Source organism: Pristis pectinata, chromosome 16 (assembly GCF_009764475.1).
Source record: "Pristis pectinata isolate sPriPec2 chromosome 16, sPriPec2.1.pri, whole genome shotgun sequence".
NCBI lineage: Eukaryota > Metazoa > Chordata > Chondrichthyes > Rhinopristiformes > Pristidae > Pristis > Pristis pectinata.
In genome coordinates, this window is record NC_067420.1 from 33936582 (window position 1) to 33963439 (window position 26858).

At 39.1% G+C, this 26858-nt stretch overlaps 1 protein-coding gene across 3 annotated transcripts in view; it reads right to left on the minus strand.

Annotated features, from left to right (window-relative positions):
- mybl2b (v-myb avian myeloblastosis viral oncogene homolog-like 2b) overlaps nt 1–24271 on the minus strand; it is a 30845-nt gene extending 6574 nt beyond the window's left edge. Inside the window, exons 1-13 of one of the 3 annotated variants that reach the window (XM_052031628.1) lie at nt 24040–24271; nt 21963–22059; nt 18597–18668; nt 16669–16761; nt 13069–13289; nt 10470–10626; nt 9481–9549; nt 8236–8466; nt 6548–6907; nt 4214–4356; nt 2431–2533; nt 2235–2330; nt 152–265 (exon numbers count right to left, since the gene is read on the minus strand). In XM_052031628.1, the coding sequence (XP_051887588.1) occupies nt 152–265; nt 2235–2330; nt 2431–2533; nt 4214–4356; nt 6548–6907; nt 8236–8466; nt 9481–9549; nt 10470–10626; nt 13069–13289; nt 16669–16761; nt 18597–18668; nt 21963–22059; nt 24040–24065 (1782 nt within the window). In that variant the 5' untranslated portion in view covers nt 24066–24271. The remainder of the gene's footprint in view (nt 1–151; nt 266–2234; nt 2331–2430; nt 2534–4213; nt 4357–6547; nt 6908–8235; nt 8467–9480; nt 9550–10469; nt 10627–13068; nt 13290–16668; nt 16762–18596; nt 18669–21962; nt 22060–24039) is intronic. The other 2 variants (XM_052031630.1, XM_052031629.1) reach the window with 2 other exon arrangements.
- Nucleotides 24272–26858: the final 2587 nt, after the last annotated feature.

Genomic DNA, 26858 nt, shown 5'->3' on the forward strand with positions numbered 1-26858 from the left:
CTGGAGAAAAAACACTGGTTCTGGACGATTACTTCAAACAGATAATTTTAGCAGTCAAAATATTTTTCCAAGTTCAAACTGTCACAAGCTGAAGTTAATAAGATTCTTACTGCCGAGCTCACATCTTGTACGCCTTATGCGTGCAAGTTACCTGTGTGCGCATGCTGACAGTGCTTGGTGTTGCCTTATTTGCACTGCCCCCATCCTTTTCCAAGATGTCCAAAGCAAGCGACTTCCGCACTTTCTTCATAAGTGGCCTGTGTAGCTAGATGATGAATATTGAGCTCTAGTGAGGTTTCATGAACATGTTTCCTTACAGAATTTTAAACCAATCACACAACATTGCACATATTAAACTGAGGCCCTGTTACCCTAAATTGTTCCACTTAAAAAGCAATTTATATATTGTGCTACGAGACAAAGGGCCTTTAACCTGAAACATTAAGTTTGTTTCTCTTTCCACGGATGCTGCCTGACCTAACTTGGATGAGGGGGTGGAAGGGTGGGTTGGCAAGTTTGCAGATAACACGAAGGTCAGTAGTGTTGTGGATAGTGTGGAGGGCTGTCGATGCTTGCAGAGGGATATTGATAGGATGCAGAGCTGGGCTGAGAAGTGGCAGATGGAGTTCAATCCAGAGAAGTGTGAGGTAGTACACTTTGGAAGGACAAACTCCAAGGCGGAGTACAAGGTAAATGGCAGGATTCAGGGGAGTGTGGAGGAGCAGAGGGATCTGGGGGTTCACATCCACAGATCACTGAAAGTTGCCACACAGGTGGATAGGGTAGTTAAGAAAACTTATGGGATGTTAGCCTTCATAAGTCATGGGATCGAGTTTAAGAGTCGCGAAGTAACGATGCAGCTCTGCAAAACTCTGGTTGGACCACACTTAGAGTACTGTGTCCAATTCTGGTCACCTCATTATAGGAAGGATGTGGAAGTGTTAGAAAGGATGCAGAGGAGATTTACCAGGATGCTGCCTGGAATGGAGAGTATGGATTATGAGGAGACACTAAGGGAGCTAGGGCATTACTAATTGGAGAGGAGGAGGATGAGGGGAGACATGATAGAGGTATACAAAATATTACGAGGAATAGGTAGAGTAGACAGCCAGCGCCTCTTTCCCAGGGCACCAATGCTCAATACAAGAGGGCATGGCTTTAAGGTAATGGGTGGAGGGCATAGCTTTAAGGTAATGGGTGGGTGGGGGTGGGGGTGGGGGGGGGGGCAGTTCAAGGGAGATATCAGAGGGAGGTTTATCACCCAGAGAGTGGTTGGTGCATGGAATGCGCTGCCTGGGGTGGTGGCGGGAGGCTGATACGTTGGTCAAGTTCAAGAAATTGTTGGATAAGCATATGGAGGAATTTAAAATAGAGGGATATGTGGGAGGAAGGGGTTAGTCAGTCAGTCTTAGGCATGGTTTAAAGATCGGCACAACATGGTGGGCCGAAGGGCCTGTATTGTGCTGTATTGTTCTATGGTTCCATGGTATTTCCAATATTTTCTGTTTTTAAGGCAAAGGCTAAAACCACTGAGCCAATCCTTTCAAACTTTTCAGAGAAAACCCACAGAAAGGCTTCATACATCCTACAGGACAATTCATCAATTCCATTGTTTTTTTTCTTCTACTCATAAAATAGGAAAAATAAGATGCATGGATAGGTTCATGAAGAGGAAAGGTTTGAGGGACATGGGAATAACTCAGGTAGGCACCTTGGTCGGCATGAACAAGTTGGGCAGAAGGGCCTGTTCTGTGCTTTCTAACGCTATGGCTCTAAGATATCATAATGACTTTCAGAAGACAGGTTAAATTTAAGATAAATAATTTTTTGATGCATCACCACAAGTGTATGCTTACTTAAGCCATAAAGTTTTCAAAAATAGGATATTTTGTTCATCTCACTTATTTACTCATTTGATAACTTTATAGCAAAATAAAAGTGTTTCCTTAACAGTCACTCCTCATCAGTGTTCTAAGGCACAAGCAGGATGATCTTCTGATATTAGTGCCATTTATCAAAAGGGAGCTTTATAAAGAAATTTATTGTTATATTGAATAATTTAAGCTCTTAATACAAGCTACTCTATAAGTAATGGGCAATAAAAAATAGATGTATAACAGCTAAATGTTAACATGTCTTTGAGATTCCAATTAAAATGTGGATTGATGAACAGCACAATTAAATCTAAATAAAATGGGGTGAGCATTATTTGATGACTAAATGCAAGTACTAACCCCATGTTGCTTCCGTTTTACTAACTGGGCTTCATCTTCCTGCAAAATGCTCTTCAAACTCTCTTTTAGATCCTCTTCAAACTGAGGTGCTGGATGCTTAATTAATACCAGGAAAGAGATGGGTAAACGATTAAAACATATGTCATGAACATATAGGCAAATAGAGGCATATTTCCCCAAAATAAACCATACATACATGAGGCTTCACAGCTCCACATTTGTCCAGTCCATTTTTGAACGGTGTGGGTGTTCTCGGTGTACTGTCCAAAAGAGATCTGTGACTTCTGGGTGTTCGAAATCTATAAAAACCAGTAACAGAAATGATACACAGCACTTTTCATATTCCCTCAACTACCAGGATTGAAATCCATTACATGGTTGGAGCATGTCGGAAAACATTTGACGACCAGTATCTCCTCCTTATTGAGGCTAATGAAATTAAACAGCTGGAGCATTTGTTTCCAGAGAAGCTTGATAAAAACCTTTAAATATTGCTTTAAAATTTTGTCATGTTGCACTTAAAAATCTAATATTTCATATGAGAAATATCATTTCCAACAACCTACACTTACAGAAAGTCAGTGCACGAAAATTCGGGAATGGTGCCAAAGAACCAAATATCAAATTTTTTTTAAAATTCTAGAGGCTCTGCACAGGCAGGTTATAAGAACTTTTAATTCACAAGTATAAGCCATTCAACGTGTGTTGAGGTAAACAAGCTTATACTCGTGAACTAAACACTGGTCTACATCTTGCTTAGATATGTGAATTCTAAAGTTGTTTTTATTCAATTATTACTAAATGCAAACAAACATTTTATTGGAACCTTTTATCTATTAAGATGATGTTTTTTGTTATAATAGTATAAAGACCAACAAACTGAAATTGTTTACTGATGATACAGGATAACCAAAGTGTGGACATGACACAGAGAAGGGCCCCTGTGAATGAATCCTCTGTGATTTTTTTTGTTGGGGGTGGGGGGCGGGGGGTAGTTGTCTGCAGATTATGACTTGGTTTATTTAGTTTTATGAAGATCATTACCTGCATTGACCACTTGGAAAGCCCTAAACCACCTCCAATGTCTGCGGGTAGCATCATGTTGGAGGGGCTGGAAATTGCTGAACGTGAAGGCTGGCAAGGTGAAAATGAGGAAAAGGGGGAATTGTATCCTCGAGGGGTGAGAGCAGAAGTGCAGGAAATGGAATGGACATATTAAAGGCCCTGTCAACTACAGTGAGGGAAACCAAGGCAGAAGAAAAAAATTCTGGGATTGTCAGAACAGATGAAAATGAGATGGGGAAACCATGATTATGGAACAGTCCTTACAGGATGCAAGAGGGGAAGTGCAGTCAGCTAAGCCGTGGGAGTTGCCGAATTTAAGTGAATGGTTTTTAAACCTAATTCCAAAAATGGAAGAGAAAAGTTAAGGATAAAAAAATGGACCATGTGAAAGCAAGAGCAGGGTGGAAACTAACAAAGATAATGACATCTTCTATTTCTGGATGAGAGCAGGACGTGACATCAATTTTCTTTAAAAGGAGGTTGGTTTGGAAGTTTAGAAACCAACAGGTAGAGGACAAAGAAAACAAAAAGCTGTAAATCTTCTTCTACAGCCATGAAGAGATAAATTAGTTTATTAAGTCTTAAGTTTTCAGAATCATAAGAAAATTAAATAATGCTCTAACCAAGATTCAGTAAAGTCCTGTGATATAGCATTAGTTGCATATGCAGACATTTTTCACAAAAAGGGAACCTTTAGCAGTCCCAAAAGGGTTTTTCTCAATCAAAGGTTGACTGAGTAAGCAAACAGTTAGTTTCCAACAAGAGTTGATCTTTGTTGGAAGAGAAAATGAAATAAGGCAATTAATGGGATTGTATGTTACATGAGCTGTATACTCCAGAGTAAATAATGAATTAGTTAATTTATTTCATTGCATTATATGTAGAAGAATTTGACAATTAGCTTGGTTACTTACACAGAGTTCTCTTTCTGAACTTTGGGTGTGTAGTCTCGTTGAAGTGGGGCTGTAACGATGATTTTCTGGCTACACACTGGCGTAGAGGTAAGAGATGGGTTCTCTATATCAAGACTGTCTTGTTTGGTCCAGAAATTCAAAAACTACAAAATAAATATTTTGTTTTATTCAACCCAATACTCGTGCCTGAACTTTGAGCTACCTGCACAAGACATCTGTTGATATTAAAGGCATACTTATTCAAAGTAATTGAACTAAGAATAAGAATGCAAAAAATCAAAATTTAGAACAACTTCTTCCTCTAACCATCATGGTCAAACTGATCAGCACCTCTAACTGCTCATCAGTGAGAGACTCCATTGAAGCACAGTACCACAAAAATCAAAACTAAACACAGCAAGTCTAATTGGAGGTGGAACAAATGGCTAGTTTCAGTTTGCTCCATCTTTAAAAGGAACCTATTGTTATTGAACAGGAAGTTTGTACAAATTCTAATAAGGTACGTATTCAAATAATAGACAGTATCAGAACTAATGTGAACCTGCCTTCCAAAACACCAATGAAAAGCCTCCCTGCAGTGACTGTAAATATTCCTTTTGCTTGTATTTAAACCCAAGCTGCCAAAGAAACAAATGTAACAGAGATAAAGTCAGCAAAAATAATGAAGTGCTTAAAGGATTTAAGAGTTTGAACTACACATTTGGGAAATGCAAAGGATCAGAAACAAGTGAGCAACAACTAGTCTGAATGGAAATTGTAAGCAAAACTCCTTAAATTCGCCAAGCATTCTTGTCTGCAATAATCAACGAAATTGGGAGAAGGCATCAAGTTTCTGATCTCAACCTAAGTGCCACAAGGAGGCAATGAATGCAGGAAAAGTGCTTCCCCGAAATTATAAAAAAATGCACAAGCTCTAGTCCTGAGCTGCTGGAATTCTGGCAGAGACCTGGCAGCAGATAATTCTCTCAGCTGCTGGAAAAGTGTAAAAAATCCAAAACAAAAAAATCAAAATTATCGTGTAAGTGTGGCTGTGTCATATTTTTAGTGAATAAGACCACAGGCCACAGAAAGCAGAAATCTTCATTTTGGAGTCTAGTACTAGATTTACTAATTGGTTTGACCACATGGATAGTACTTTTCTGATCATTCACATTACAGACCAGATTACGTTCAATCCTTGTTATCAGTTGAGTACTCATGAGGTTGGCCACAGTTCCATCTCTTATTTTTTCTAACAAACATATGCATAGACATTGAGGAACTAATCACAGTTAGTATAAATATGATAAGTTTTCAGACTATTTGTATCAATGGCTCCTGGCTGTGCACTGTTCAAATAGGGCAGTCTTTGTTTAAACAGCTGCACCTTGTGATTTCAAAATGATCACTGTTTGTAAGTTTCAATGCATTCAGTGCAAGTAGTTTGTCAGCTAATATCATGTCATCTTGGGCATTTAAAATGTTTTAATTTGTTGATTAATGTGTGTTAATTTTATGTTTATTCAGGGATTGTATTGGGTACAAAGGAGAAGGTCTTGGTAATACATGCATTCTTTTTATATATTTGCAGCAAGTCTGTGTCCCTACCCCTCACAGGTAACAAGGACTTAGTGTACACTGGACCCTCCCTATGACATGTGGCCTCTGTCCCCCTGCTCATCCTGCAGCCACTCTAACCTATTGTACCTGCAATGGCCCTCAGTGGTTTTGTAGCAGAGAGAACCATGAGCAGTGACTAGACCTCAGGCAGAGCATGAGAAGGCCTTTTAGCTCCTTCCAAAGGCCCACTGTCAGAGACCTCTATTAATAGCTTTTAACATTTTTCATTCACTTAAGCAAGGTTTTAATACTTTAATTAACTGAAATAAAGGAACACCTTTTTAGTGAACTTTTAACAAATGGGATTAATATGGTTGGCACAAACCATAGGGGTCAAATATGAAGTACATATGGCCTCTCAATTCAGTCATTATGGAATGCCCTCGGGTTCAACGGCAAATCCAGGAGGTCAGCCAAATTCACATCACCAGCACAAAATAAAATGCTGGAAGAACTCAGCGGGTCGAGCAGCATCTGTCGAGGCAAAGGGAAGGTCGACATTTCGGGTTGAGTCCTTGCACTGGGACTGAGCGCGTAGAGGGAAGATGCTACTCGACCCACTGAGTTCTTCCAGCAGGTTATTTTTTGCTCCAGATTCCAGCACCTGCAATCTCTTGTGTCTCATCTTCAGCATATCCCTGCACATTCCAGCTAGCCAGCAGCTCTCAATGGACCCATCAGCAGGATATAGGCCATTCTTATTTTCCTTTGTCAACCATACAATTGCAATATTACCTGCGATGGCGAGAAAGGTAAGGTCTTCACTGGGGTACTTTTCGGAGTCATGCTACTGCTGGTGCTGCTTTCAATGATTGTAAAACTATTATTAGAATTGCCTTCAGTAACCGGTGACAGTGTAATTTTTGTTTTTCTCTTGCGCCGCAGGATTGTTGGAGGAGTACTAAAACTTCCTGCAACTGGGGAGGTGATCATGGGAATGAGTTCACCCTTCTTTGCACTTTTGCTCAGGTCAGAGATGGTATTTGCATCAATGCGATATTCTGTCAAAGTCTGCTGCAAGGTCTCAACTGGTGTCTGCTTGACAAGATCTTCCGGTAAATCAAAGCAAGGTAGATCGGACCACGCATCTTGATCCTTTGATATGGAGAACAGACAAAATTAATGTTTTAATAACAATTAGAGATTTTCTCTGATGTGCTTAAAAATTAGAAGTTGAATAAACCAAATACAAGTCCCTCCCAGCTTACAAATGCCCGATTTGTGTACAGTTTGGGAGACCAGCTGGATGAATTTAGTGGCTATTGTGGGGCGGCAGGCATCTTCTGCCATGTGGGAACTCAGTTCACAGCCGCATTTCCAACTTGTGAACTGTTTGGTTTACAAACAGTTCACATGAACTGAACCCTACTGTAACCTGGGGTCAAACTGTCTTGCCATCAAAATCATTCCTTCACCCATCTACTATTGGAAGCATAATTGTGCATGACCGAGGAGAAAAGCCAACACGCACTTCACAATGCAATTGTGAAGAAGGGAAGGTGAGAAAGTCTCCACTTAATTCAGTGGTGTGTCAACATTTGGGAATTAAACCATCTTCAATCAACTATGCTTATTACTCAAAATTAGATGGAGGGGAAGACATTTCATATTGTCCTGCCTCCTCCTTCCATGCTGCAGATGTCAAATGATGTTTAAACATGTCTAAGTAAGTTAATGGAGTATCTAAGCATTTGATGATTGGCAGATTACATGTTTCAAGTTCAAAATTATGAGTCATTATGAAAACCTTGAACACAAAAGCATGAAATATATTGGGGAGATGATTAGTTATATGCCCAAAATAAAACAACTATAAACATTTTGTAGATAGCCTCTTTAGCTACAAGGCAAAATTGGGTTTGAGATTGTTGAGTTAATTAGTCCATTTTAATGGAATTTTAAGCATATCATTGTGGCACGGTAGTGTAGCAGTTAGCGTAACAGTATTACAGCGCCAGCGACCCGGGTTCAATTCCCGCTGCTGTCTGTAAAGAGTTTCTACGTCCTCCCCTTCGTGGGTTTCCTCCGGGTGCTCCTTTCTCCTCCCACATTCTAAAGGAGCTGTGGACATGCGATATTGGTGCCGGAAGAGTGGCGACACTTGTGGGCTGCCCCCAGTACATTCTCAGTAACGCAAAAAGACGCATTTCACTGTGTGTTTCGATGTACATGTGATTAATAAAGATATCTTAATAATTGGTTGTGTAACTAATAAATAAATATCATATCTAATCGACTTCAGACAATTCATGCAAATAATAGAATTCAGTTCATTATCTAGAAGCCAATGTCATTTGAACAGGTGCTGCAAAAATTAAGAGATTCTGGCAATGATTAGAAGCTTCCTTGTAGTTATAAAGTGAAAAAAATACTAAATAGGCAGAAATGTTTTCAACTTGAAAAGCAACATCCAAAGCACTTACACACTTGATTAGCTCCAAAGGTTCAGAAAATTCAGGGATCGTCTGTGTTGAAAATATTCCCTCACATTCCACAATCACAAATGTACTAGCAGAATCCTCTTCTGTGGAGTGGTTAGGCTCCTGGGATTGATCTGAAGTGGACTGTTCTTGCTGAGTTTCAGAAGTAGCTGATAGTCCATGATCACAATGTAAGGAGTTATCCGTAAGAAGACTGCCCGACCAACTGTCCTCCTGTCATCAATGGGGTCGGCGGTGGGGGGAGGAGAAAACTGCTTTTAGCTAAACTTGAAATAATGTGCAAGTCAACAACTGATTTTGTGGCAAGTGCACAATGAACTTCAAATACAAAAGGATTTTACAGCCAAACAATAAGTAATTTAAACAAGGACTGCTTTGAAAACGTTATGCAAAGTGTATTTCAACTATTTTTCCCCGCATTAAAAACTATCTGTTCATCACAGTTTTTAACATTTTTATTCTCTCTCTCCATTGTTTTCATTCATCTCCTTTCATTTACAACTTCTCCAGACAGATCAACAATTAACATCTCCTCTCAACTGGTCCATCTCCGGCCTGCCAAAGACGTTCCACTCTTCCTCCTCCTCTGCAACTTAAAACGTGCTTGGTTCTGATAAATGGCCATCAACCTGAAACATCGTTAACACAGATACTGCTCCCAAGTATGTCCCAGCACTTTTTTTTATTACTTTAGAACAATGAGTTTTCCTGATTACTTCCAAAAACATAATTACATACAACAGCAACTAAAGCTGAAATTCCGAAAGCTTCAGATAGCCTGCTGGAGCTCCAGAGAATTAAAGAGAACTTTGATTGGAATTTTCAGCTTTATTAAAAAAAACACACATTCTCCTTTTTCCCCTCCCCCTCTACCACTAAAACTTAGTTGCTGGAGAACAGTAATACCAAAGTGATGCAAGCACAAAACTGTTGCTGCTATTATTACCCCAGATCTCGATTAAATCCAGACAACAGGAGACTGTTGCCTATGCATCATTGCACATGGACCCAAGTTTCTATCATTCTCTCCAGTAGGACCTGCTGTCAGATGTAACGCTGTTGTTAATTCAAATTAAGCAAATGGAACATTTGTGTTCAAAGTAGTTACAAAAATGTAGCTGCTAATCTTCCTTAGGAATACAAACAAATCCCTTAGAAAAATAAACTTACATTTAATTGAAACTCTAGTAACTCTTTACATTCCCTACCACCAAAAGATTATCTAACCTGCTTTATTGTAACAGAGGTCGGTTGCGAAATAGCTTCCACGGTGACAGGTTCTTGTTTTAAAGGTGGCTGAAACGGGGGAAAAAAGAACTTTTCAATGTAAGCAAATTATTTCCTACGCCTTAACAACATTCCTCTCAACCAGGAGGTCTGCACCCTATTTCAGACAGAAACTGGAAGGAGATTGGAGGTGAACTGCACAAATTGTACTGTGGGTGTTCAGTCATTCAGCCAGGAAGACAGGCGAAGGAAATCAAATCCATTCTTACTGGAAAAACCATTTGACAGGACATTGCAAATGGAGAAAAAAAATCTCAACTTGCTTCTCCCACACCCCACCCCAAAACAGTATAGAAATCATTGACATTTTGTGCAATAAAAATATAACTAAGGACAGAATGAAAATATAAATTTACTGAAGTATAGAACAGGAAAAAGTAATTTAACACAAAAGAAAAATCAAAACTTTGTTCAATTCCCTCTCAGGAATCGATTGCCACCAAAGAAGCTTTAGCACAGAAGAATCTCAACAATCTAGTGCATTAGTAACACAACAGCAATGTTTTAGTTGAGACCTATAATCACCTTCCCTCTCAAGTGAATACAAAAAGGCATAGCATCATTCATTGGACAAGGAAGTTCTCCCCATTATTTATCCCTCAACCAACATTGTTCAGGCAATAAAACTACCAAGTCCTTTGGGACATTCTATGTTTGTAATAGGGGCTACGTAAAATAAACCTGATACATTGAGTTTCACAATATTTTATAATAATAAAAGGGAAATTTGGGGGGAAAATTATGAAAAAATAGTAAAAGTAATTTTGGTACTTGCCTTCAATTCTGATTTCCTAACATCTAATAAAGAACAATTTTAAAGCTTCCCCATGAAGAAGACTGTCTTAATATCACAGTTAGTAACACTAACAAAAGATAATAAAGCTCGAATCTTGCAAGAATTCCTCACTGAACATTTGAAGAATACAAACCTGTGTCATTGTGGTTCTGAAGCATTGGATTTCACCATCTTCCAAATGAGTAAATAAAAACATAGGCATATTCTGGTTACCATCTTGCAAATAACCTTCCATCTCCACCTTCCTCTTCATTGTAGAGTTCCAATGGTTTTTTACGGCATTGTCTGTCCTATCATTAAAAATATTAATGTCAGTATTCAAGAGTTTGGCTGTATTAAATGGGAAAAGTTAACTAGGATTGCTTCACATTTGATTATACTTGAATGTTTTTGTTTCAAAGTGCTATCCAAGAATTCCCCACAGCATGCTGCTGTCATTTTCTTTTCCAAACACTCTGATGATGTAACTTTGTTTTTGTCCATTTCTGTGCCAACAGAACCATTTATACAAACAAATGCCAACACACAAGGGATTGTGGAAAACAGAAAAGGCTAGTCTCAGTAACAACAGCTATAAAACTACTGGATTGTCATGAAAACCAATCTAGTTTAAAGAGGTCCTTCGGGGAAGAAAATCTGCTATCCTTACCTTGTCTGGTCTCTATCTGACCCCAAATCCACAAACGTGGTTGATTCTTTACAATAGTTTTGATGAACTATTAAGGATTGTTCCTAATTTACCTCGAAGCATAATGTTGTTCATTACTGGCTAGATGACAAGTCACAAGTACTTTGGACAAGAAAGTTTTTGTTTTAAAGCACTGAGCAGCAATTTACAGATGGGTGCACAAACAGAAAAACACCTAATCCAAAGTTTACAAGACTAAGGAGAAGCTAACTAAAGACAGCAAAAACACACCTCACAAATCTGGAAAATAAACTAGTTTGGAACTAAATTAAAACTTTACAACCTCAAAAACAAATTTAACCAAGCATTTCACTTCATGCAGATCCTAAACCCTACATGATCACTAAGAACATAGTAGCACAAAATTTCCCACAGCTTTTGAACGCAAAACAGGGATGCAAGTTACAAGATACGAGGTTGCAGTTTTGGACAGTACTCAGCTTCCCCAAGTCTCTGATCCCTTTTCCAGTCTGTAAAACTTCAGCAGGTGGGTGTGGCATTTATCTCCCACAGCCTCTTCTGGCCATTTAAGACACAAATGTCAAATGTACCAGTTATGTTTTGTTGTACCTGACTAAAAGTATAAATTTCACTAAAAGGTGCACTTAGTGCAAGAATGTGGAAAGTGAATCCCAGTGCTAATTTCTATGGCTATTAAGGTGTTGAACTGCAACCAGAAAGTGTCATTGGAAATATTGCAGCTATTTCTTTTATAAGCCTCATCATAGCTGCCTGCCCTCCATTAATAGCAGACTGCTGCTCCAGTTTTTCTGGATCCCACAGGACAAACACCCAGGCAATGCTATAAATGGTGTGGACATCTGACCCTTTACACTCAGGCCTAGTCTCAACTCCTAGGATAAGCTTGATTCTAAAATTCCTTGTCTGATGCATTTTCAATGGATATTTCCCAAAATAGCAAATTTGCCATCAAGTTTCACAAGCAAAATTCACATTTGTACCTATTCAAATTGAATGAGTATTACATTCCTTACTTTGAAAGTCACACCATCATGTGCTGCAGTTTCAGCTGCTGAAGCCCTAAGCTCTGGAATTCTCCTCCTAAATCAATCACCCTGTGCGCCATCACACTTCCCCCCCCCTCGTTAACATACTCCTTAAAACCTCCCAACCTGATCAGACTTTAGCTACCTGTTCTATTATCTCTCATGTGGTTTAACTATTATATTTTGTTTGATAAAATGCTCCTGTGAAACCTCCTGTGCTGTTAAGGTTCTAAATAAATGCAAGCTGCTACAGTTTTATATAACCGATTTAGCTTTAAATTCAGGATTGATACATTTCCCTCACCTAATGGCTAACAGTGATACAGAGTTAGGTCACAGATTAGCCATGACGTCATTCAACTACAAATCAGTCTTGAAGGCTGAATGGCCTTTTCCTGCTTCTATGATGTCTTTTTATTTTAAATTTTAACAATTTATAGTCCAAAATGTAATTCTTACAGCACCAATGAGATGCAATATTTGTACCTTTGAATAATAATGCTTGCTTCTTTGATCAGTAAGCAATAATACAACTGTATTACTCATTTACACTTCCTTCCCAAATACATGTTTGTGGACAAGTATTTTCCTGTGGAGACACAAGAGACTGCAGATGCTGGAATATGGAGCAATACACAAACTGCTGGAGGAACTCAGGGGGTCAGGTAGCATCAAAAGCATTTTTATTTTCCTACGGTCATTTATGTTCCTTTTCCTTACTCAATGTTTCCTAATGCGCTGCTTTCTTCTGGCCTCCACCATTTTATGATTTTAGGAAGGCTAACAGCCATTCTTCCAAAAGTATTCATCAAATGTTTGTATCAGTGCAACAGTGGCAGCACAACATGTGGGCTAGGCAGTGACATCATACAAATATATCAGAAGTCACATCTGGAAATGTCAAAGAACAGCCCTTGCAGACAATGTGGATCTTTCCGCTCCTGCTAAATTCAAATCCCAACAGAAAACAAACAAAACATAAAGGACCATTGCTAGCACATTACTACAATTTCATGGAGAAGAAATGGAACGCTTGCCTTCCTGGTAGTAGTTTCGCAATCTCTGCCCATCGGTTGCCAAGGACCTTGTGTGCTTCATAAATAACCTTGTCCTCCTCTTCTGTCCAAGATGATTTCTTAACCTCAGGATTGAGGTGATTATGCCAACGCTCACGGCACTGCTTGCCAAGTCTACCTTTTAAATGCCTAGCAATCAACGACCAACGTTTTGGCCCATATTTCTGAACTAATTCAATTACCTAAATAAAACAAAAGGAGTCAACGATCAGTTCATTCATCCTGCTGCTCTTTGCATAAATATTCTACTTAACTCTAACAGATGGACATTTATTTCAGACTTCCCAATACCACATGCTAAAACAAAAACCACAACTACCAAGTCAGCAGCTTGAATCAAGCCCTCCAACAACATTACTGTAGTTAAGTGCACTGATGGTAAAGAATAGTCAGGAGCTGTGCTCTCCAACACTTATGGTCCTCAATCCTAGAGCAAGACATTAGAAATTGGAGCAGGAGTAGATAATTTGGCCTGTTCTGCCATTAGGATCATAACTCATCTTCTAACACAACATCACTGTACCCCTCAATTCTGTTTGCATTCTAAAATATGTCTATCTTGGATATACTGACTGAACATATATTCTCCAGAGGGCTGTGGGTTGCAAAGATTTACAGTTCCGTGAAGAAATTTCTTATCAGTCTGAAATGACCCACTCCTTATTTTGTGACTGTGCCTCCTAATTCTAACTTCTCTCAATGTCTGTTGCTTCAAATCCTGTAAGATCAGCTCTCTTTTTTTTTAATTTCTAGGAATAGAAGCCAAGTATTATCAACCAATTCCTTCAGCCAAGAAACCAGTCTTGTGATCATTCATTACAAACTAAACTCTGTACTTTGGATGAGGTCTCATGAATCCCAAGATCTTTTATGTTTATACAGTCCTTTTTTTTAAGAATGAACACTGACATGTCATTTGGTCTTCTATTTGCTTTCTGTACCTGCATCTATATAAACTACATAAAAAGAACAAAGATCCCGTTCACTCTCTCTGAATTCTGTTACTTCCAGGTTTCTCACTATTTTTAAGATATTCTGCTTGTCCATCTTTTCTACCAAAGTGAATAGCTTCAGATATGGCCATACTCAGACCCTACCAACACATTCTTGCCCAGTCACATAATTGGTTTATATCCCCTTACAACCTTATTGGACTCTCTTCGTGGTTTACTTGCCTACACAGTTTTGTACTGTCAGCAAACACAGATCCATTACAATCAACCCTCTATTCCAAATGATCAATAGAGATTGTAAATCACAAAGACTCAAGCAATGATCCTCCCAGTACTTACAGTATGACAACTCAAAACAGACCCATTTATTCAGTCACTTGTCTGTTAACCAATTCCATTCATTTTGCAGGCAAGGTCAGCATTTATTGCTCTTCCCCAGCAGCTCTCAACAAGGTTGCAGTGAGCCACCTCCTTGAACTCTTCTAGCACATAGGATTTTAACCCAGTGATGATTCAGGAACAGCAATACATTTCAGGGTAAGGATGCTGAGAGACTTAAAGGGCACATTGCAGGCACTAATATATCCACAGCCCTGCTGCCCTTGTCCTTATTGGTACAAGTCATGGGCTTGTTGAGTGCTGTTAGATACCTCATCTCAAGATCAAATATTACCCCTAATCACATTAACCCTAACCTTGTAGGATAACTGAGGCACAATATTGAACGATTTTTGAAAAAAAATAACTTTTTTCACTGGCTTACTTTACCTACCATACTTGTCACAACCTCAATAAACAGATTTTGTTAAACACGATTTTGCTTTCTTAAATCCATGCTGGCTCTTCCCAATCAACCATAATGTTACCACATCCCTGTGGTAAGATGAAAAGTTGCAACAGCTACCAATGGCTGGATTAAAGGGTTAAAAGCATATTTCTCTGTTAGGACTATTTGCTTTTCCCAGGAGTTACTGAAACCATGTGAAACAGCAAGACATCAATGTGGAAAGCAGCCCTAATTGGATGCAGTTAAACCGGCAGCTTTGCAAACAATCAGGGTATGCTTCAGCCAAGCGAGACAATGGGGAGTGTTAATTTGTCCCATCAGACAAGATCCCAGGGCTTTCTTTGAGTTCGGCACAAACCTTTCTCGGCTACACACTCATGGAGCCACCCGCCCTCTGGAAGATCGGAATTTTTATCTGTTCATTAACAGTGGAATTTTTCTGCACTAATGACTGATGAGACTCTCGAAAACAACGAGAAGGTTTAGCAAAGGTGTGGAATCCTTTGTTATGCTAAGACCAAGTGGGGCACAAAGCCCTCCTTGACTATAAAGACGCGCCCACAAGAGAGTCCTTTGGAGCTTCTCCGCGGGTTGATTCGCGGCCAACTCCTGGCAACTGTCAAGCCCTTTCACGTCTTGCTGAAGTACCCCAGGACTCCCCTTCGGTGATAGACTGAGTGGCAGAGAACGCAACGTTGCTAAATACTGGATGCCGATAAATATCACTGAGAACTGCATGCAAATGTGAGCTCGATTATACCAGGGAAGTGTTAAGTGAGAGAGTTTGGGTTTTTGGTTTTACGTCTGTTAATTTGGATTAGATTAGATTTATGGTTAAAGCCATAGTTTCCTTTGTGTTTAGTTGTTTTTAGTGGTGTTAAAATAAAGTTACTCAAACTTTTCATGAAATTGTGGTGTCTTTCATTACTGATTCTGTTGTTCGAAAGGAACCCAAAAGAACCCGAGTCTTATTTTAATACAATCCCCAATGATATAAAATTCTGTCTATCACTCATATCAAGTGAACTGGTCTATGGTTCTATTACTGCCTTTTTAAAATAAATACAATGTACATTTGCTACCTTTCAATTTTCTGGGAGTATTCTAAAACCCAGGGAATTCTAGAATATCAAATATGATGATTCCACTATCTCTGTAAGCACCCGTTTTAAATCTATTTGATTCAGGGAATTTGTTAGTTCCTGATGCTCCAGTTCCTCCACTTACTAGTACTAATTTCTTTATGTTAATCATTTTCACTAGAAACTTGGTTCTTCAATGTTTTTGGAATCTTTATACACCTCTCTTCATGGTTAAAAAAGGTATTTGTTTAATATCTCATTATTTCCCTTTATATTTCTCCCATGTACGCCGTAAGGAATCCACACTTAGACAATTTCATTTTATATTTCTTGATATAGTAAATAGAATGTGATGGGGAACTATACATTTCTTGGTAATTCTTTGCTGAAACCCAAAATCCTCCTTAAATTCAGGCTTACTGCCCTTTTTGTTAATATTATAATCCTTCTACTTCAATCTTTCACTATCTTTGTAGTTAGAGTTACAATGCTTAATTTTTACTTAGCACCTTCCACCAATCACTGAAGGCAGAATGGAGAATACCATCACGTTGGGATTCACTGTTATAAATCCGAGCCCAATGGCACTACTGGATTTATTACCTAGAACTATTTTAACCATTATTTGATATTTTAATTATGCTACAGAAATAAATAACTTTATAGTTATGGAATTACAAAATTTTTGATTTCCAACTCATTATAAGCTTTATAATTTAATGCATTTGCACACCATTACCTTCTGGTCTTCTTCCTTCGTCCATGGACCTTTCACAAGCTCTGGATTCAGAACCTTCAGCCACCGATGTTGGCACTGAGTATCTGTTCGGTTCTGTAAAAAAAAACATGTATAATTAACTTGATCGAAAAGAATAAATTGCAAAAGGGATGAAACAGGTAATTTGGCTTTATTTAATTTCATCTTAACCTCTTGCCATTCTCCATAGACACCACAGGTATGGCAGTCTCTTTCTAACCAGATGTTGATTCAACATCATTAGATAATGTGGGATCAGCCTCCACATGTACTCTGCCTCTTTGCTGATCATTCCCGATTCCATGATCACTAATTCCCTTCTCTAATATCACATTATTCTTGCCTTCGCCTTCCAATGCACCATAGAATACAGCACAGGAACAGGCCCTTAGGCTTACAATGTTGTGCTGAACTACTTAAGCTAATGATGCCTTAAATTAGACTTTGCAACTGACAAATAATCCCAGAAATAGCCATACTAATCCCTCTACTTTCCCAAGATGTGGGTGTAGGATTGTTTCCCTCTTAATACCATTGTTCACCTTTCTATTGATTCTGTTCTAGACAGTCTAGACTACTTCAAGTAAAGGTACCATAATAATGATTTGTATTTCCTCCAATTCAGTACATTGTTTTCCATATTTGCTATCTGTTCATCTAGTCAGAGACCAAAATGACATTAGGTGATCACTTTGCAAACATCTCTATTCTATTTAGAGATATGGTGCTGGTTTTGTTGTGGTTATGTATTTCAAATTCTCCTCCCAATCCAACCTGTTTCCAGTTCTAATGAACTTCAATACATAGTATAGGAATGGTATCTTGCCTCAAGATTTTCTCACATTCAGTCTGAACATCTGACTTTTCTGAACTTCGTAATCTCTTTACTCCTTCCTACCCTCATCTCTTACCTACTTTCCATCCATTTACCTGGTTTAAACTGATGACAGTCAATACCCAAAACTCTCACATATTGACTGGCCTGCAGTAGATGTCTAACATTATTCAGCAGAAAACCTTACTAATAAAATAAACAGGTTAGTAGGGAGCAAGATGTAATTGTGTTTACGAGAACTTGAAAAATTCTAAATGACTTTGAAAAGTATTATAAATGCATTGAGCACTGTTCAGAGAGTAAGCTAAGAAACACGTAATTAGTACAGAAGATTGCTACAAGTTTTCAGATAATAAGCAATGAAGCAATTGGCACTTATTTTTTTTTACAGCTGGGAGTACCATGTGAACATCTGGCATATCAATACTGTATCCAAAAGCTCAGAACAGTATACTTGCATCACCAAAGCTGCACCCACTGTTTCTTGCACCAGCCATTCCTAGAGCCAAAGATCAAGATTGCAAAAGCTCTACAGAACTGTAGATGCCTTCCAAGCAGTAAAGCAAGGCCAACTGAAAATTATCTCAAGACCAAACAAGCTCATTCCGAAGAAAGAAAATTTGCATTTCACCAAATTGGGAAATGAATGAAGACCAAGTTCCAGAGGCAAACACATCTTCCGATGAACCGCATCACTTGACTTAAAGGAAGCTATTCTTCAACAATTGTAGAATTTTGTACTTCATTGTTAGAAAGTGCAGTGCAAAGCAAATCAAAATTGTGCAATCTGTAAAAAGAAAGTTTGGTCCCTGCCTAACGAACAACAGGTCAGACAATTTCTGGAAAACAGCAAAGATTTGATTTTTTTTAAACCTTTCAAACCTCCAGCCTCATCACTGTTTGCTTCAGAGTACTCATACATGTAATTCCAGATAAGTGCAATTAATAAATAAATGTAGTTTTCTGAGATCTACACATATACTAATGGGAGGGTGGTGTGTGAGACCAGTTTTTCTCATGAAGAACTAGGACAAGAGTGACTACCTTTAAAAGTCACAACTACAAAGATACTTACTGAGAAATTACTTGCTATAAGTTTCCAGTCATTTTTGCCAAATTGCTTTATCAGCTTCTTCAACCTTTCATCCTATACAAAAGTAAAAAGTTTAACTTAAACCCCTATAACATGGTAATCATTAATATTCTGTTGGAGACACAGTTAGGTGCCTCTTAAAACCACTAAGATAATATATATGGAACAGGATCCATTAATAGAGCTCTGCAACAAAGATATAAGATGTTCAAGCCCAGAAAAATGGTGGAACCGGCAGAGAAGTGCAATGGGTTCAATTTGGATATACATGGGAAAATGTGGTATTAAACTAGAACTTTGCAATATGTCTGATAAGTAATTTTAAAATGGCAATGCCCTTATTAAAATGTGTACTGTAAACACATTTACAATTGTTTTTACTACAATATTGCATTATTGTACACTATATTATTCAGTCCAGTGGTGTTATTTACAGATCTTTAAAACAAAAAGGGCTAACTTTTAAAATTAACCTTATGGCAAAATTAACCTTACAACTAGGTAAGGATGCCACTAAATCCATTGTCAGCATATTAGAAACAGAATGCTGATAAACATGTGAACTTGTAGCATTCTTAAGCAGATAATACAACAGTGTTGAAAATAATGGCACCAGAGTCCCTATCCTAGCTTTTTTTTAGAAAAAGGAAATAGGCAAGAACAATTCTGAGCCTTAATTATAATTCAGTGTTCGTCTAATTTCAGAACTGGTTCTTTACATTGTGAAATTGTGCAAGTCTCTTGTTTACTTAAGAAAGATGAGGGGAAGAAACAAAGAAATCTGTTTCCAAGAACTTACTGGAGTCTGTAATTAAGGATAAAGTGACTGAAAACCTTTGAAAATGTTTGGTTGATCAGTGAAAGCTAATGTGGATCTGTAAAGTACAACTTATATCCAATGATTTTTCTTTGAGGAGATACTTAAGTAGTGGGCAGGGGAATGTCTATGACGTCACTTAACTGAAGTAACCATTCATAAAATCGCTTGTAAGAAACTGAAAACTGAGGTTGCCCGTGGAACTGAAGGCAATTTATTGGGCTGGCTGGGAAAGTCTAAGCAATTCTATGATTATGTGAAAGGAGACAAGAATAGAGATGATAGAGATACTCAAATTGACAGCACCTGACCTAATAGGATCCCAAAAGGTTCTGTGTTGGGATTGCAATTATTTAACTCATGGGATAGAAATATACTTTTCTAAGTGTATTGAAAGAGAGCACTGTACCAGTGCAGCTGAAAGCATTAAAAAGATTTTATTAAAATGGACAAATGTGCCAAATAATTTTAATGTAGATGGCTGTAAAGTCATCTACTTTGGACCCAAAAAGTACAAATCAAAATATTCCCAATATGGCACAAAGCTAGAAGCAATAAAAATACTACTACATAGGCCATTAAGGTATCATATACAGAAAAAAAGTGCTGAGCTATATATCTCCAGGATAGAAGTTATGCTTCTATCTAAACAAAGCCTTGGTCAGATCACATTGGGACGATTATGAGTACTTGCTGGCAGGAATATATCGAAGAAAGTGCAGTATAGATTTGTGAAAATGATACCCAAAATCTATATGAGAATGCAAACATTAATGGTCACCACACTACAGAAAGGATGTGGTCGCAACAGAGAGAGTGCAGAAGAGATTCATCAAGATGTTGCCTGGAATGGGGGGATGTAATTATAAGGAGAAATTGGATAGGCTGGATTTATTGTCACTGGAACACTAGAGGCTGAGGGTGACCTTATGAAGGTTTACGAAATGATGAGGGGCACAGATAAGATGGTCAGAACTTTTTTCCCTAGGGCAGGGGAGTCTAGAACTACAGGACACAGATTTAAGGTGAGAGAGGAGAAAGGCAGGTTTTTCCCCCACAGAGAGTGGTGAATATCTGGAACAAGCTGCCAGGAGATGATGGTGGCAGATAGTTACAATGTTTAAAAGACATTTGGACAGATACTTGGAAAAGAAAGTTGTAGAGGGATGCAGGCCCCACACGCAGATGGGATTAATGTAGTTATGCTTCATGGTCAGCATGGATAAGGTGGGCTAAATGGGTCTGTTTCTGTGCTAGGACTAAAGTCTCAGGAATTTAAAAAGAGGTGACTTGATTGACATTTTCAAGATGTTGAAAAGAACTGAGATAAAGAGAACCCATTTACACTGGTTAGGCAAGGTCTAGAACCAGAGGTATTCTCTAAAAATGAGTGCCTGCCTCTCAGGAGTGAAGTTGGAAAACACACAGAGCAGGTAGAAATTTGAAGCTCTCTTCCGCATACAGTAATTGACGCTAGGTCAATTGTTAATTTTAAATCCGAGACTGACAGAGTTTTGATAATCAAGGTATTAAATGAAATGGAGAAAAGGCACATATATGGAATAAAAATCACAGATCAGCCAGGATATCAAAGTGCTGAAAGGGTCAAGGGGATAGATGGCTTAATCTTGTGCCAATGTTCTGAGAACAGTAGATGGTATCACAAACCACATAATAACCAAGGACAAAATGCTCTTGTCACACTGCAGCTCTGCACTAATAATATTCAGAACAAACAGGTAAGCAGCTGCAATGGTTAGATTCACTGAACTTTGGTTAATGTGTCAATCTTTGGCAGATCTATGGACTTCACAATCCCTTGAAATTAACAAGGTCACTTCAACCTACTTGATTGGTTGCACAAGGCAGTGACTAAGTCAGTACAATATCTCGTCTGAAAAATAATTGAAGTTCAGCACACATCCAGCTCACCCCTGCCACATCTGCAGAACTTATTATATGGATTCTGTGTCATTACTGTGCACACATTTGATGTCCACATTTTGAAATCCACTGTAAGTGGATTTTTGTCACTGCTTCACCCACTGAAGACAATCCAACCTGGATTTTGTTCCTACAAAAAAAAATGTCCATGTTCTTATAACAAACTAGCATTTAATTTTGACAGCAAAGAAATGTTTCAGGAATATTCCAGTGAGAACTAGAGTGACATGAAGCAACAAGAACTGAAAAGAAAAAGAGGTTTAACCTTCTATTAGAGCATCCCCTTCTGTCCCAGGCAGCATGAACAAAAGTTTGTAGAACAAAATAAGAAATATTTTTTAATTGATTTAATGCTGATCAGATAGCATACAAGTGAAATTTATTTCATAAGCAGGAAGGCTACCAACAAAAAAGTGCTTTCAAGTTCTGCACAACCACTGGATTTCACATACAAATGCCAAATCCTCTTCAAACTATCACAATAATGCTAACACCATTCTGCACGATACCAGACATTAAAATCTTATCCATTTTGCAAACTTAAGTGTATATATTTTAAGCAAACGAACTGGTTTCAGAGCAGATACCTCTTCTGAAGTCCATTTGACTTTGTACAGTTTACTTGCATCTTTGTGGTCTGGAACATCACAATCCAAATCCTGTGAGAGCTCATCCAATTCCTCACTATATTTCACACAAAAAAAAAGAATAGCTCATAATGTAATAGATAACATAGGTCAGCAAGCTTCGTGTTTCTTCTAGGCCACGGCATAGAAGGCTGCAGGCAGAGTGCTAGAAAATAGGATTTGAACAGACAAGACACTTGATGGCTGACAAATAAACCATGGGCAAATGGACTATTTCCATTCTGTATGACTCTACATCTTTCATTTACCAACCCCTTTTCAATCACTGACAAGCTGCCTTGTATCACCATTAGCAAGCAAATGCACTGGGTGAATGTAATTTGCATGAATCTGCGACAAAAGATGCCCATGAAACACTATACATAAATCTCATAACTAAAACCCCGTCGTATTGAAGGCAATAAGAATTTAAAAGTATTTAAACAGAATTAAGCAATGGTAATTTTGTAAACTAGTAATAAATTCTCATCTAAATTTTGGATATTGTATACAATTTTACTTTTTTTTAAATTCAGTGATCAGTCTCCATTCCTGAGAATGCACTTCGTCTTCCATCCTCAGATCTTTCTGCCTTGAAATCTGTCTTTCTGTTACAAAAGTATGAATTAGGAGCAGGTCGCTCAGCCTATCAAGCCTGCTCCACCATTAAATAAGATCATGGGTGATTAGTTTATACTGTTCTCTTCCAGGCACTTTTTTTGTTGTCCTTCTCACACAATTTCCTTTGATTTTTTTTACTTCACCAATTTGGGCATTGTTGGCAAGGTTAGGATTTATTGTCCATCGCTAACCTGTTCTTGGGAAGGTGGTGAGCAAGCTCTCAGATATTGGTATTGGTTCATTATTGTCACTTGTACCGAGGTACAGCGAAAAGCTTGTCTTACAAACTGATCGCATAGGTCAATTCATTACACAGTGCAGTTACATTGAGTTAGTACAGAGTGCATTGATGTAGTACAGGTAAAAACAATAACAGTAGAGTAAAATGTCACAGATAAAAGGTACTCTCACAGTGCCGTTGGATCGGGAGTTCCAGGATTTAAACCCTGCAATGATCAAGCACTTTATTTCAAGTCAACTTGGTGGGCAACTTGAAGGGGAATCTGCAGGAAGTAATAGTCCATGTACCTGCTAGCCCTATACTTGTTGACGCAAATTACAGGTTGGGAGATGCTGTCAGATTAATGTGAGCAAGTAACTGCATTGCATTTTGTAGAAGGTACACACAGCTGCCGTCGGGTTGAATGAATTTTCAGGGTGGTTGATAGGGTGTCCATCAAACAAACTGCTTTGTTCCAACAGAGTCAAGAGCCTTGAGTTGCTGGACTTGAACTCCGGCAGGTCGAGAGTGCAGCTCCAACTACTCTCAAGGATCTACATAGGACCCATTCCTCACTGCTTGTATCAGATTTGTGTGTTGAGATTATGCATTGCTGTTCCAGTAAGATGGTTCCCTTAAACGATGAGATGGACTCTGACCTCACGATCTACCTCGTTGTGACCTTGCACCTTATCACACTGCACTTTCTCTGTAGCTGTGACACTTTACTGTTATTGTTTTTACCAGTACTACTTCAATGCACTCTATACTACCTCAATGTAATTGCACTGTGTAATTAATTGACCTGTACGATAAGTATGCAAGACAAGTTTTTCTACTGTTCCTCGGTACAAGTGACAATAATAAACCAATACCAATGGAGCCAAGAGAGACCCAAATCCCACTGAACTCACTGCTTGGAAATAGTGCCATTCCCAATCCGTTTCCGGCTCCCATCAGGTTGCGAGACAAAAAATGCAAATGTACCAGTTTAGAGGGAGTGTTTTTTTTAAAAAGTTCTCGGACAACCCAAGGATATGATCCAAAGAGCGGTGGGTAGGGATGAGGCCGGGGCAGCTCTTTGGGCTAGCATGAGCACGAAGGGCCGAATAGTAAATTCCTATCAACCGGGCATTCGATGCAGAGACAGAATCAGCCAGTAAAACGAGCGAGGTTTCGGTGTGGCCGCTCACTTACCAGAGGGTCTGCTGCGCCATGGTCATCAACCGGGGGCGAGCTGGCCCGGACTCCTTCAGCCTGCCGCCCCGGCCTCCAGGATAATTAAATAACAATGTAAAAAGCCCGACACCGGTTCTCCCGCTGCTCTTGTGTCCGACGCAGAGCCCCCTTTTTTTTCTCGCTATCTCGGAGCTGGTCTGACTGACTCCCGTCTCTTCCGCCCCGACTCCACTTTCCTAAAACCCGCCAAATCCGCCGCTCGGCGCTGGCTGAAGGGCGCCACCGCCGCGCCTGCGCAGTCGGCACGCCTCCGGCTGCCGTTCCACCCGCCTTGTTAACACAAGCCTGCTTCTGTTTCTTTGTGTTTATTTTTTTCCGTAGGCTGTGATAAAGTATTGCAAATAAAAATGTCAATGGTGCTATGCACAGAAAAAAAGTGCTAACGCTACTATGCAACACTGAATGTATTGACCAAACGACACTAACAATGTAAAGAGCTTTGCACTGTATTCTGTTTTATTATGAATAAATTTTATTTTTTTGAAATAAAACAACGAATACCTCTGCCGTTACTTATTGCAAACTCGACTTTTTGCTGCTACCGCTCTTGGTGCCGCCTACCCCTCCCCCAACAGTTCTTGCTTGTATTATTTCATTGAGAATTTGGAAGTACTCAAAAGTGGCCCCTTGCTTTTTAAGTAGTTGCATTCTACTTTGCTATTTTCATTCTTTCAAAAGGTGGGGTGGATCACCAGGCATGATAGGAGTTATTTGGAGAAGTGCTGGCTAAGTCTACATATCATTCCATTCCCACATTGACAATGCTCATCAGATCCTCCTTAGGCTCCCTCCAGTACATTGACAGCTACTTCTAGCCCTGGTACAGAACTAAGTGATTTTTTTCACTTTTACTCCCAACTTCCACCCTGCGTCACTTCAACATGGTTCCCCCTCCAACTTTCCTTTCTCCACTTCTCTATTTCAGGGGGTAGGTTAGCAAACAGTATGCAGGACCCCACAGAGACTCATGGCTGCCTTGACTACATGTTGTCACGAACCAGCAACAAAAGAAACACACTGAGCATGATTCAGTGTTAAAAACTATTTTATTAATCACTACTTATGATAATACGTAAAATAAAAGTAAAGATGTTAGTATGTTAGAATTCAAAAATGTTAAACCTTGAACGTTAACCCCTGAAACTAAACTCTTTGTGTGTGTGTGTGACAAAGTCCAAAACTCCCAGTTCAGGAATGGTTCTTAAAGTTCAGTTCCGCAAGCCATAAGGTGAAACATGAGCAAGGGCTTCTTCAACAACCACCGTTGTCAGAAGATAAGACGTAGATGTAGGGAAACATAGAGAGTAAATACGAAATCCAAATGTTCCATGATGGAACCCAAACGACACTCCAGTGTTTACTCGGCCGTGACTTCCTCACCCCGAAAAGCATCCGAATCGTGGTCGTCCACACATAAATACCTGTTTCCTTCTACAGGTCAGCAATAAAGTGAACTCCACCGGATTACTTCCAACTTCCATACATGGATTTCAGTGGCAGACACAGTTATAGTTTCTCATCCATCGATAGAGAAAACAAGCAGGCTGGTGTCTCTCTCCCTTCTCTCTCTCTCTCTTCTTCTTCTTTTGACTTCTCCAACAACGTCATTACGCCCTTTATCTTGTATTGACGTAAGCACGCCCCACACACACATACACACACACTCTCTATCTTAAAGGGACTTTCACTGAGTCCGTAACAATGTCCTCCCTGTAAAGACTCCATTCCCAATCTCCCAGTTTCTCCATCTCCTCTAATCTGATGCCAACACCAGTACTTCCAATATGTCTTCCTTTTCCCTCAATCCTGATTTCCCCCCCCACCACTGTTGACAGCATCCTCAACCAGGCCTGTTCCACTTCCTTCACTGATGATCTCATGCTCCCTATCCTCCTATTCCAGAAACAAGGGTTCTCCTTGCCTCACTTCCCACCCCACCCACCTCTACACTATAGGAACATAAGGAAAAGAATCAGGACTAGCCCACACGGCCTCTTGTGCCTGCTTCATCATTGAATTAGACCATGACTGATCTTTTACCTCAGTGTCATTTTCTTACACTGACTCCATCCCTTGATTTCCCTAATTGCCAAGAATCTGTTGTTCTCTGTGCTGAATACAGTGACTGAGTGTCCACAGCCCTCTAGGGTAGAAAATTCCAAAGATTCACTACCTGAATGAAGAAATTTCTTCTCAACTCAGTCCCAAATGGTCAACCCCTTATTCTGAGACCCCTGCTCTGGACACCCTAGCCAGGGAAAATATCATCGCTGTTTTTATCCTGTCAGGTACTGTGAGAATTTTGTATTTCACCTTTCATTCTTCTAAACTCTGGAGTGTATAGGCCCATTCTGTTTAATCTCTCCTCATAGAATAATTCCCCCATTGCAGGAACTAATTTGATGAACCTTCAATGCACCATTGCTAGAATATCTTTCCTTGAGTATGGGGACTGGATCTATAAACCATAGTTCAAAACACTAAACAGATGAAACTTTGGTAATCATTTTTATTTTGCTTTTTAATGATACAATACGACAATACTTATTTTTTGCTCTTTAGGAGGACCTGCCCAATCACCATTGTGCTTTCTGCTGTGCAGTGTTTCCTGTGTGTTGTTTTTCTCGTATGAAGCAATCTTTTGTAAGATCTGATAGTTTTTCTGCAGTTTTTCATGGTTGTCAAAGTTTGCCTGCACAAAGTGAAGAGCCTCCATTGTAGAAACACTGAGATGTGACTTTTCAGGTAACTGGTTATTATTGAACAGGCTCATTCAA